This window comes from Gigantopelta aegis, chromosome 3 (genome assembly GCF_016097555.1).
Source record: "Gigantopelta aegis isolate Gae_Host chromosome 3, Gae_host_genome, whole genome shotgun sequence".
NCBI classification, from domain to species: Eukaryota; Metazoa; Mollusca; class Gastropoda; order Neomphalida; family Peltospiridae; genus Gigantopelta; species Gigantopelta aegis.
Window position 1 is genome coordinate 28,983,478 of NC_054701.1, and position 13,811 is coordinate 28,997,288.

Consider the following 13,811-nt stretch of genomic DNA (forward strand, 5'->3'; position numbering starts at 1 on the left):
GAGCTGATATAGATATTGCTGTGCAGAGCTGATATATATCGCTTTCATTTAACTGATAGTTGTCTTCAAGCAGTGTGAATAAATAAAGGGGGGATGCGAATGTCGAGTTATAAATCCACTTGTTGGAGTTTATTCACCCCTCGCCTTTATTGCCCGGGTGGTTAAGGCAGTGGCGGATCCAGAAAATCCATTTACGGGGGGCCCCAGTGACATGAGGTGGAATATCAAGGGAACTTTGGGGGAGGTTTGGAGGGGGGTCGTAAAAAAGTAAGAAAATTAATATATAATAAAATTATAGCTATCTCAGAATTTAGTGGGGCCGGGTCCCTGACCCCCCCCCCCCCCCACCCCCCCCCCCCCCCTGCCCACCCCCTTAGATCCGCTTCTAGGCTGTCAAATGTTGAATTGGTTTAATAGGTTCGATCCTGCCAATAGGCCTATTTGCGTTTTTTAAATTGTACTAGTATATTAGGGTTGAAAATCAGCAGTCGCCCGGTCGCCCGTGGCGACCTTTATTGCCTAAGGGCGACTTAGAATTTTACAAAGGTAGTCCGATAGGCACCATTTATTTTAGGGTCTGGTGAGTATGGTACCAGTTAAAACAGAAACTGAATCGAATGTGACAAAACACCGCGTCTATGCTGGCACGGACTACAGCAGCAGAGGGCATAGAAAATGGTCTATATTCTGACAGCGCCAGACTATTTTAAAAAATAGAGCTAAAAACATATTGCAAACACTGCGTGTATTTTTAAAATCTGGAAATTCATCAGCTTATTGGAATGGACTGGATACCCCATAATTACTAGTATCTAGTAGCCCTAGGTTTTGACAATTGTTATTCAGTGTTACAGTGTTATGGTAAAAATAATTAGCTTATATTATTCTGGGACAAAATCAAAATCTATCTTGTAGTTTTAACTCGCACCAACGTGAGCGCATGTGCATATACAAAAATAACAATAGAATTTTCCATTACTACAGGGCTTATTGCAAAGGTCCGTTAATTGATTGTTGTCGTCGGTATTTTTTTTTAATTTAAGTGATTTGCATGAAATAAGAACATATCAGATCTAAAGTATCGACACCAAGACTTACATGATGACATAACTGTTCAAATATTACTGTAATAAACAATAAGTATGTTTTTATGATTTGTAATATGATAGCAAAGTACATCGCATATTTAGGTAGTGTTTTTGGGGGTTTTTTAAGATTTATTAGTAGCCTACTACTGTAGCATTTACAATATCCAAATCAAACATACACGTGTGCGTGCACAAACACACACACACACGCGCGCATTAATGAGACAGAAACTTATTTTTTAGGCTATTGTCCGTTTTGCACCAAAAGGGAATCAATGAATTGGCATGTAACTTGATTAAGAATAAAGATAAAATTCATATAAAAACATTAATTTATTAACTTTTAAACCCATACCATCTTAAATAACGTTTATTTTATTTATTTACTTCTTTTTTCTTTTTTTCTTTTTTTTTGGGGGGGGGGGGGGGGGTTCAGATTAATTTAGGGTTTTTTTACAAATTACCATCAAACTGCATAGGTTAAATTTTCTTTTTTAATACAGGTTTTAAGGCAATTGATGGAACATCCAAAGTAATTTGAAAGACAAAACCGTATCTCTCTACAATGCAGTGTTGAATGGGCATTTTGAAAAATAGTGGTTGATTCCATGGATCTCTATCTAGTGCCTCGTCTACAGGAGAACAACCACTCCCGAGTAGATCCATTACTGGAGATTTCACCCCTCTCGTATCGCCACAAAGTTTATTTCATGTCTTGCATCGCCACAAAGAGGACTGCAACTCCATGTACGCACAGTTCTAGCTTTAGTATCTTTGTACTGCATTATTGTTTACTTCAGAGACAATACAAGTCAAGCTGCATACCTTGGGTAGCATGTTGTCTTAACCCCTCTCTTAAAAATGATATTTGATCTGTATAATTTAATGGTAATTTGTAAAGAAACATTTTTATTTATACTCGACTTCTTTTTCAAAAAATGTTATTTGAGTTGGTATGGATTTAAAACGTAATACCATGTTTTTATATGAATTTTAACTTTATTCATAATGAAGTTACATGTCAATTCATCGGTTTCCTTTTGACGCAAACGGACTATATACGGTGAGCACATAGCTAATATTCAACAAAGAACTTCTTCTCTTTTTTTTTCTTTTTTTTTTGGCTGTGCAGTTAAATTTGATTGTGATAATTGGAGGGCTACTTGAATTTGAGAAGGGCCAGTAAGATTGTTCTCCAATTGGCCCTTCTGGCGACCACGGTTTTCGTGTTAATTTTCAACCCTGGTATATCAACTTGTGGAGTTTCAGATAAGGAACGTTGCTGGTCCTACATGTGACATATATGTTAGGATAGTTAAATATAATAATATATCTAGTAATTTTCTAAATCAGTTTTCCCTTTCATAAACACAACTATGTGCAACATCAAACAAATCAATTCTATTAAAATTCATTTAAATTTTTGCAGACATATTGAATTGATGGAGAACCCACGCTATCTGCTACAATATGGGAAAGGTGTTGGAGACTTTTATTTGCAGGTGTTTGACCTAGCCAAGTCTGAAGTGATCAGAGAGGCTAAACTGGTAAATTGTATACTGATTTTCATGATTTTCCATACAACAACAACAGTAATAATAATAATAATAATAAGGTGATAATAAATAAAGCTGCAATCAGTGATTTGACGATATCCAAGCAATTATCTAACATTTTTCAAACAAGCCATTTCGAATGTAATTTCGCCAAAAACTGCAACATATCTGCATTATCTTTTCTGTTGCTAAAGATGTCTAATAATTTTCAAAAAGTAAGTTTTTAGATTCAGAAACCCACTAAAATGTTGCAGTAAATCTGAACAACCAACCATATATTAGCTCACACATTTTGAATGTCACTGAAGTAGTTTATGATAAATCATCAAATAAAAATACACAAAATTGTTTATGTATTGCAAAACAGTGTGCTTAATTCAAGGTATTCGCTATATGCAAACTCGTATGCAAAATATCTTGGTTCCAAATTCTTTGTACCTTATTTTTATGTTATATCTCGTCGACCTATGTTATTATTTTAAATCTTTATTATTTTACATAATACTTGTATATGTAATTTGCTGAGCATGTTTTACTTAAATAAAAGATGTAATTATCTGAAGTATTATACCAGTATTTTATTTCAGAGCAATGAATGTGACAGCTTCAAACCTTTTGGAGACCATTACGCCATCATACAAGTAAATCAGAAACTCAAGCTGCTTGACCTAATGACCATGACCTTTATCAGGACCTTTCAAGGGAAACTTTCTCGAAGTAGAATTTACCGTTTAATTAATCATAACAAAGGTATGGTAGAATTATTTTTGTGTATACAATTATTTTAAACTAATGTATTTTTCTATTTTAAATACATTTTAGACTATGCACATGAGCAATAACGATGGCAATAAGCATCACAAGGTAGTCCTGTGTATGTTTGCTTGTTGGATGCGAAAAAGCCTTTGACCGAGTAAATGATTGGACATTATATATGACACTTTTGAAAAAAGGCATGCCTCCTTTTGTAGTTCGCTTTCTCAAAGCATGGGGTGCATATATTTCCTGTACGTTTAATGTAACAACTTATTTAATATATATATATATATATATATATATATATATATATATATATATATATATATATATATATATATATATATATATATATATATATATATATATATATATATATATATAAATTCAAATGAAGCTTGTTATCGGTGTGCCACTAGAGTGCTCTATACTGTTACAGTAGAGCGGTTACACATATAATAATAACTTGGATATATTATACTTTGACTTCCATGGTTTATTTACATACAATACTGTTTCGTACAGGTCGCGATGTTTGTGCGAACCTGCACTCTTCAGTGCATATATATATATTGATGACCTTAACCTACAGTTGTCGAAATGTGCAGTTGGGTGTAATTTTGGTGTGGTGTTTCTAAATAACTTTAGTTTTGCTGATATGTCACTTCTTTGCCCATCTATTTCTGCATTAAGAAAAATGTTAACGATTTGCGAGAAATTTGCAGAAGATTATGATATTATATATAATTAGTGCTGTAACAATACATCGAACTATCGATATATTGCGATACTCAGTGCCTCGATAGCAATGCATCGATAGTGAATTCAGCTATCGATAACTATCGCAATTGTTTGCTCAACTATCGATAGTTTCGATAGTATGCATAGTGAAATATGGTTTACGACCAACGCATGATTTCACTACCTAGTAACATTATTACAAATACCTAAGTACAAACACAGACATACATACAAACATATACATACATGCATACATACATACATACATACATGAACACAATATATAGATATTCATACATACATACATAAAAATACATTCAGCAATCGCTAAAATTTAGGTTAGACATGCCCGTGGTGAATCCCATAGTTAGACCACGGGCCGACACCAAAGCGTGGTACAAGTATACATGCAGACACACACACACACACACACACACACACACACACACACACATACATATTGGAGGACTGAGGTAAATAGTTTTGCGAAATACTGTTCATATTACTGTTATCAAGTGATTTAAGAATTAATAATACTATTGCAATACTGTTGCAATAGTACTATCACTATTGCAATACTATCATATCATTTTAACTATCGCAATACTATTGCAATAGTAAAACTGACTGTAATAGTCACCCCTATATATAATACAATGAAAACTGTTTGTATGTGTATTGAGCCAAAAACTCTGAAGTTATTCAATGTGCCTTCGATATATTTGTGTGGTTATGTACTGAAATTTGTTGACAACTATAAACATCTAGGTCATATTATATGCAAAAACATGAAAGACGATAAAGACATGAAACGACAATATAGAGCCCATTGTGTATGTGCAAACATGTTGCGGTGATATGCAAAATGTTCAGAATCTGTTAAAACACAATTATTTGTACTGGATACCATGAAGGATCTTAACATATGTTATAATAATGCATACGACGACCATACAGTGCCAGCAAGATGTGTGTCAGTCACCGAGTAAAATGCTTTGGTGCTTTACTTCGCTCAACAGCATATTCGCTGAAGGGCAGAATCGAAACAGCCTCAAATGACCTGCAGTGTACAAATGTCTACGTCAAATCTGTATACATGTGTAAATCGCTGGCACAAGCTACTGTATATTATTTGATCATTTTTGTATGTAATGTTTAAATATGTTCTATGGATCACTGATCTGAAATAAAAATCTATTATTATATAACTATTCAGTTATCATTATTACCACATTTAAGATAATTTGTTGTAACTGCATATAATCGAATTAAGATGTAAGTCAGTATTCAGGACTGACTGAACATCATAATGTAGTCAACAAAACAGGAAACTTTTTTCAGAAATCTTATGTTCTACAAGAGGTCGGCAAAAACTAAAGGTGCTCAGTATTGACAGTGGAAAGGCGATAAAGGTGATGGAAACACGTCAGTCTACATTGATAAATGGCATTGTGGTAAGTCATTCACCGTATCTTCAAAATCAAAAGATGATATTAATAGACACTATTGTCAGTCAACTTATCATCTAATTCAAAAGAATAATATGTTAAAAAATTATATGACAGTAAGTCACATTATAATCACATTCAACAGACTGTCTTCACTTGATAGATGATATCATGGTTAGTCACTCACCGTATCTTCAAATTCAACACACTATGTTGATAGATGATACATGCCTTCAAATCTAACAGATTGTGTTAATAGATATGATATCATGATAAGTCAGCTTGTCTTCAAATTCAACAAACCGGCCTCGGTGGCGTCGTGGTTAGGCCATCGGTCTACAGGCTGGTAGGTACTGGGTTCGCATCCCAGTCGAGGCATGGGTTATATAATCCAGATACCGACTCCAAACCCTGAGTGAGTGCTCCGCAAGGCTCAATAGGTAGGTGTAAACCACTTGCACCGACCAGTGATCCATAACTGGTTCAACAAAGGCCATAGTTTTCACTATCCTGCCTGTGGGAAGCGCAAATAAAAGATCCCTTGCTGCCTGTCGTAAAAGAGTAGCCTATGTGGCGATAGCATGTTTCCTCTAAAAAAAAACAGTGTCAGAATGACCATATGTTTGACGTCCAATAGCCGATGATAAGATAAAAAATCAATGTGCTCTAGTGGCGTTGTTAAATAAAAAAACCTTTACTTTAAAATTCAACAAACGTTTGGGAAGTTCACTCGTTTCGTAAAAATTATATCTTGCGAAAACTCGTATAGTATTCTATATTTATTACCCTCCTGTTAAAGATATAGCGGTGCCGTACAAATTTCGTAGGTACCACCAAGTGCCTTTTACAAACTGCATTTTGATTTGTCAACAGGGAACAGAGTCCATTTTGATTGGTTGGACAGTAACAGTATTAGCATAACGGGACTTTTTTTTTCATTTTTCATTCATAGGTAATGTCAAGGTCAGTAGCATCCCACAACTTTTACTACAAATGTTATTCACCGATTCAGCAATGTCATTCATTAAAAGTTAAAATAATGAACAGAACAATAATTAAACATATTTATTTTCACAAAACGAAAGATTAATATATGCTTTAAAAGAAAATACATACCAAATGCATTTGTTATTACTGTGACAACATAATATCATAATGTCTGCTACAGGTTCGCAATCAACAATATGGCCATACCGATTAATGTCAATAGTTTAGTAAAAATTTATGTAAAGATTAAAGGCAGAGTAATTTCAATTATGAAACAAACTGGAACCTATCGCATTGTTAACATAAAAACTGACTTTGGTGGCGTGAGGCAAGTATCTCATTACCGGTTGAGCCTTGTGCCGGAGATTGTTTCATATCTCCATCTATTTGAGACAGGACATGATATCCCTGACAATGTCTATGAAGAACCGTTTAAGTGTGATTTTTTCGATGAACCAGCTGATAATTCGGCTGATCAGTTCGATGATACATTAGATATCGACAGTTACATCCAAACAAATTGAAACCGGCGTAAAACCCAGTATGATGTTAAAATGTTCAACAAATTTTTGATCGAGAGCGGTGAAAGTAGGCCTATCGAGTCGATACCCTCAAATGAGCTTTGTAATATTCTGTGTCAATTTTTTATTTCGATTAAAAAATCAAATGGTGAAGATTATGAACCATCTTCCCTGACTTCCAAACTGTCTAGCATTGATAGGTACCTCACTTGCCTTCATTACGAAAAATCATTACTGCAAGATAGGGAATTTTGCAAGCTAAGAGAAGTGCTATCGACGAAACAAAAAGTACTGAAAATGTAAGGTTTAGTCAAACTACCTTACCGTTCCAAAAGTCTGCCACCCGACGAAATTAAAACACTGTATCAATTTTGAACGCTTTGTGGTGGAATAACACCAGCCATTTTGGACTTCGAAGTGTCACACCACATCATAAATAAAATGGGGCGATGTCACCCTTAAAGTGGATTCAGATGGCAAAGAGTTTATGGAATATAATGAATGTCAAACAAAAACATGCATGACCCACACGTAGACCCACGGAATGTCCGTGACGTGGCACCTCGTGCATGGGCCATCCCCAGTGATCCACTATGCTCGTTTACGTTCAACTCATTTTTTTCTTCTGATACCCGGTTTTATTTAGTCACAAATGCAAAAGCTTCACCTCCAAACAACCATCCCTGGTTCAAACGAAAGAAAGAAAGAAATGTTTTATTTAACGACGCACTCAACACATTTTATTTACGGTTATATGGCGTCAGATTTATGGTTAAGGAACACACAGATTTTGAGAGGAAACCGGCTGTCGCCACTACATGGGCTACTCTTTCCGATTAGCAGCAAGGGATCTTTTATTTGCACTTCCCACAGGCAGGATAGCACAAACCATGGCCTTTGTTCAACCAGTTATGGATCACTGGTCGGTGCAAGTGGTGTGCACCTACCCATTGAGCCTTGCGGAGCACTCACTCAGGGTTTGGAGTCGGTATCTGGATTAAAAATCCCATGCCTCGACTGGGATCCGAACCCAGTACCTACCAGCCTGTAGACCGATAGCCTAACCACTACGCCACCGAGGCCGGTCTGGTTCAAACGAGGTCCGGTTAGACGAATGGCGAATTCAGTTCGGTTCACAGGCAAGCGGCTAACAAACCACTCGGCTAGAAAAACGATGATGCAAACACTTAGAGAAAATAATGTCACACCAACTGCAATAATGCAAATATCTGGCAATCGAAATTTTGCAAAGTATAAATAACTACAACAATATATCCACAATAAAACATCGACAACTGAGTAACGTAATATCCTCCTCCACTGGCCCCAGTTACAGTGCCCCTCACATGACCGTCCCTTTCACTCACTCAAAACAAGTTGTTAATTTAACAACAACAGAGTCCAAAGAAAACCGCTGTGATTTTGTCGGTTCCATTTTCGCTGCACCGATTTATGGATCCACCATAAACATAAACATAATCAATCAAAGTTCCCCGCCTGCTAAACGTCAAAAAGTTGAAGCAAGTATAGTGTAGAAGTAAATAAACCAAGTGTAGATAACTTAAGATAAACCTATCTTAAATTGTTAATTAAATTGGGTGACATGTCAGAGGGAACATGTAATTAAGGTTACTCAATATTGTACATGAACAAAATTATTACTTAAAATTAGTGGTGGTTTTAATCAGATTTTAAAACAGTTTCATGTATTTTTCTTTATTTTATGAATTGTTTTGCATTGAAGTTCTCAATTATAATCATCTAACTGTAACATTATTTTCCTGTTGCATATTGATTTAAATTCAAAATGAAGATGTATGAAAAATGTAAAATATGAATATCATTTTGTGTTAACAGAGCATGTAAATCAGAAAGTTCACATTTACTCTTTAATACGCTTTAAGTATTAGTATATAACAGCTCTGCTATCAACATCATGAACCACTTGGGTTGAAATCTCTTTCATATCAAAGTTATCATCTTGTAACAAAACCAAACCTGGATCACTGTCATTGAATTTTGTCTGAATCAGATGGAGCTTTCTAGCACAGTTATGCAACATTACACAAACCATAATAACTTCATGAATCTTAGAAGGTTCCAAAATGCACACATTCAACACCTTGCTTGAACTTTGTCCAGCTGTATATATCTTCACTTCAGATGTACTTGGGTTCACAGCCAGAGTAAACAACAACTGGAACAAAATGTTACAAATATGACATTTATGATAAGGTGATCTGGGTAATAACGGGTGGTTTGGGGGGGGGGGGGGGGGGGGTATCTTTTAAAGAAAAAGAACAAATCATCTGCTTCACCAAGGTGAAAAAAGAAAGAAAAGAATTTGACAGCATGTCACAATATATGTTTATAGAGCACTTTTTAAAAAAAAATGATAGGATTTGTTATGTAACTAAATAGTTTTACTTTATCAAATCTATGCTTCAATAATGGTGAAAAATTGTATCTTATGTTTAGTGGTTAATTATCTTACCAACGCCATATTTTATGCTTTAAAATAATTACTTCAGCTAGTTCTCTCTATCTCTGTCTGTCCTGTCTCTCTCTCTCTCTCTCTCTCTCTCTCTCTCTCTCTCTCTCTCTCTCTCTCTCTCTCTCTCTCTCTCTCTCTCTCTCTCTCTCTCTCTCTCTCTCTCCGCTATCTATACACACACATGGTTTTACACACGAACACACATACATACACACACACACACTGTCTGCATTACCTGCACATTGACAGAATGACACCATTTGCTACAGAATGTCACCATTTGCTACAGCCATGTTCGTTTTGTGGTTTGGCACCTGCTGAAGAGTGTTGTCAGTCCTCACCAAATTTTTGACTGATGCATGCCTATAACATAAAATGAACAAATACATAAATATGTGAAATCAATGAAAATAGCTTATATAATTATTATATATCTTGCACATGTTTTCAATAAAAATTAAATTAAACTACTTGTTTCAGTTACGGAAAATATGTTCCGCTAAAAGGGTAGCCTACACAACAGTACTGTGCATGGCCATTTCAATCATCCGGTGCGTTTAATATTATTTATGCTGACAATTTAGTGAAAATTCAAAACTTTTATTTGCTTACCTTAGGCTAGTTGTTTGACAAGCCATTGTCTATGTTCCCAGGTATACCCACCCCCAATAAAAACATACAGATTAATTTCTATATTTCCATTTTTGTATATTTTCCCCAAATAACCTTCCCATTTTTGGATAAGTTGTCGACGTGTTTTCGTGAACAACATACATGTATGACGTAATCATAGTTCGTGCTTACGTTGTTTAAAGTTGAAAAGAAATAGGAAGTACAATGCCAATGGGAGGGTTTTTGACGGGGGAGGGTTTTCTATAGGTTACATTAAACATTGAAGACAATACATGGCGATGTGGAAAATACAAACAGACTGAAATAAATATGTAATAATTGTTACATAAAAACAAGTTCCTCACCAATCAATTACCGTAGACATATTGAAAGTGTTGCAAACTTGTGCTTTTGTAGATTTTTGACAGCGACGTTAACACGCCCAACCGACTGGACACTTCGATGTTTCCCGCTATTTCATCTGTGATCTTCAGAATAACTTGTTGTTCAAATTTAAATTCTTCATATTTTTCCACTTTATAAAAAGTGTCAAATTGCCTTGTTCGATCAAGAAATAACCAGTTTTGTCGACATATTTGCCTATTTCTGAATCGCAACACACCAGCGCATCCATTTTCCTTTCAGACTTATCCGGCGGATAGGCCTTTATATGCAGAAAATGTAGTGAATAGCGTTATTTGCGTTTAGGCTATTCGGGGAGTTCTACCCTGCCGTCATGCATACCAAATTTCCCCACTTATCCGGCAGATAGGCACTATTTCCGGATAGTGGACTTATCCGCCCCTCGTGCATATGACCCCAGATGCCTTCACCCAAGAATTAAATTTCTTGGGCCAGTTTAACCACTTGACATAGTGTTCTTTGTTAGCACCACGTCCTCTCGTCTTTAGAATCTTCTCGACTTTCCAGAAATCGTCTTCTTTCACATCAATCTTTTGCAATTCAGACTGGTAGAAGGTTCTCAAGATTTCATCACCATTGCAGTACTTCACTCGATATAGAGGTATTCCACCACGTAATAGGGTTTGGATGATGGAGAAGATTTCTCCTGTCCACCTCTCATCATATTCCCGACTGAATACATTTCTCAGATGAGTGAGTCTCACTTTATCTCCAACCTTGAATCGGAAGCACTTCTTCTTTGTTTTCACATCCTCCTTGGGCCAATACATTTTCCGCCAAATGTTGGTTTCTTTCTCATCAGTGACTTTGTTTGGAGCCATACCGATCGTTCTGTGATAGGTGGAGTTAAAGCTGTTGGCAAAAGTTTGCAGATGATCAACGTACTTGTAAGACTGTTTATACGTGAAGTACCAGTATATCCTTGTCTTGGTGGTTTTTAAAACTTTCAGCCGCCTTGGTTTCGTTGTTGGTGAGTAGATGCTGGATGTTCCTTTGTTTAATAAGTCATTGAACCTCTCGAGCTCTGAACTCTTGACCTCGATCCATGCGAATTCGTTTCGGTTGTCTCCCATCTTGAAATACATCTTCCAAAGCTCTAGACACTGTCAGGCCTTTCTTATCTCTCAGTGGTCTCAACCATAGGTGTTTGGAGAACACGTCGATCACCACCAACACAAAGGTATAACCTCTGTTATAATTGGCAAATTTCACCATGTCCATGAGGTCAGCTGACCACTGTTCATCAATTCCAGTAACTACAATCCTGTTTCTGGCAAACTTTCTTCTGATTGGGCGTTGTAAACTATAAGCTTCTTGTCTTTGCAGCCATTTTCTGATATTGTTTTTGCTGATGACGTACTTCCAGGCTCTTCTGACATATCTGTACAGTTTATCTGGTCCAGAAAAACTAGCTGGGTTGGTTGGATCGTAATAAATTTCTTTTAAGTAGTCTTTCCACATGATCCTAACTCTCCTAACTCTTTGAGTGGTGTCAACGATTGTGATACTTATTTACAAAGGAGACGTTTTATAGTCTAGTTGGTATCTTCATCATCAGATTCTTCTTCCTCACTATCTGATTCCTCATCTGGTATGTCAATGTGGGAAATACCTTTCTCAGCCACTGACTTCAATAGTGGTTTAATCCTCTCTTTGAGTGCAGTATACTCTGTATGGTGTTCCATCTTCTCGATTCTAGCTGGAATCGGTTTCATCAGAGAGGATCTGAGAAGCACTGAGTAAATAGTAGTACATTAGCTAATGTATTCATATAAGTCTGCTCCCATGACTTGGCTATCTTTTGATCCACCCATTGCTCGACCCATTGTTCAGACCTTCCCTTGTCTAAATAGGTTTGATGGTCATCAGCCATCTCCTCTTTATAACAATTGTAGGTGAGCTGCCACAGTTAACCCAGTCCAGCTGTTTCCCCACTCATCATAGGCGTCGTCATGGCTTTCTTCATATTTAGCTCTTTTTGAAAGAGGTTCCCCACCATTTTCTAAACACCATGTTTTCACATGTCTCTGCAGATCGTGAACATCTTGAAACACTAATCCACAATCGTCACAAGCATGCATTTCGGGGAGCTCTTTTTCACACGTCTGCTCACTTTGAAGGTCTGAATAAGAATGAGACATCTCTTGACTGTTCTTCCCTTTTATATAATTTGTCACCTCTTCTCCAGTGTCAGGGATTTCACTTCTTTTGTCCAGAGCATTGAGTCGTAATCGTTCTGCAGCAAGGGTCAAAGACTTCAGATCGATAAAGAGGTGACCATATGGTTTTTTCACTGCATCTTCGTACTGATGCATAAATGTCTTGAATACATCTGTCGGGCAACATCATTACTTGTTGCTTGTCGATGGGGTTGTCGAACAGCACCAGGTAATGACAGTTTCTTCTCTGAGTCAGGTCTTTGCTGTGATACAAGTTCTGGTTGATGGCAATCACCGAGAGGTTTCTATGGTGACTTCCTTCTGTGAACAGGTCAGTGATGCGAGAATCTTTACCAGTTGTTGACATCAGGTCATCCAACACGGTGAGATTTCTGATTTGGGGATCCAAATAACGATCTTTTTCCAAGTCATCGGGTATGCCTTGGACAAATTCGACCCTTACAGTTGTCTTGATAATGTCATATAGAGGCTGCCAACGTTTGTAGATGTGTTGAGGCAGTGGGAAGATTTTACCGTCCCTTAGCAGTTTGTATACCAAATATGTCTTTCCACATGATGTTGGCCCTGACACGATCATCATAAAAGGATGCAGTAACACTTGAGGAGAAGGGAAATGAGGAGGAGGAGGAGGGATTTGAGAAGGAGGGAAATGAGGAGGAGTAAGAGAGTGGAAAGTCTGTCTATGTCTCGTCAAATTATGTTCTCTGGAAGACAACTTCCCACATTCAGGACAGGAGCTCTTCCCCATGATGTTATCAGCTTGACAACCTGTTCACAAATGAATACATACTGATGATTCTTCTCCTGTTTATAGTTTTTATTGCAAAGCATTCTGGGTAATTCTCCAGTGACCATAACTGAGACTGGTAACACCATCTCAAGGATGCTATGCATTTCGTCTTTCATTTTACCTGGGACCTTCTTGTTTGTGGTACTGTAGAGTGGATGGCTAGTGTCATAGTCAGAGGTGTCCAATAGGTGACGTTCTTCCATCATATCTTGGTA

General features: G+C 36.8%; 1 protein-coding gene across 1 annotated transcript; it reads right to left on the reverse strand.

Moving 5' to 3' along the window:
* Nucleotides 1-10,997: 10,997 nt before the first annotated feature.
* LOC121368583 lies at nucleotides 10,998-11,711 on the reverse strand. The gene has a single exon (XM_041493321.1). It carries the CDS (start codon nucleotides 11,709-11,711, stop codon nucleotides 10,998-11,000), a length of 714 nt encoding a protein of 237 aa, XP_041349255.1.
* Between the last annotated feature and the right edge of the window lie 2,100 nt (nucleotides 11,712-13,811).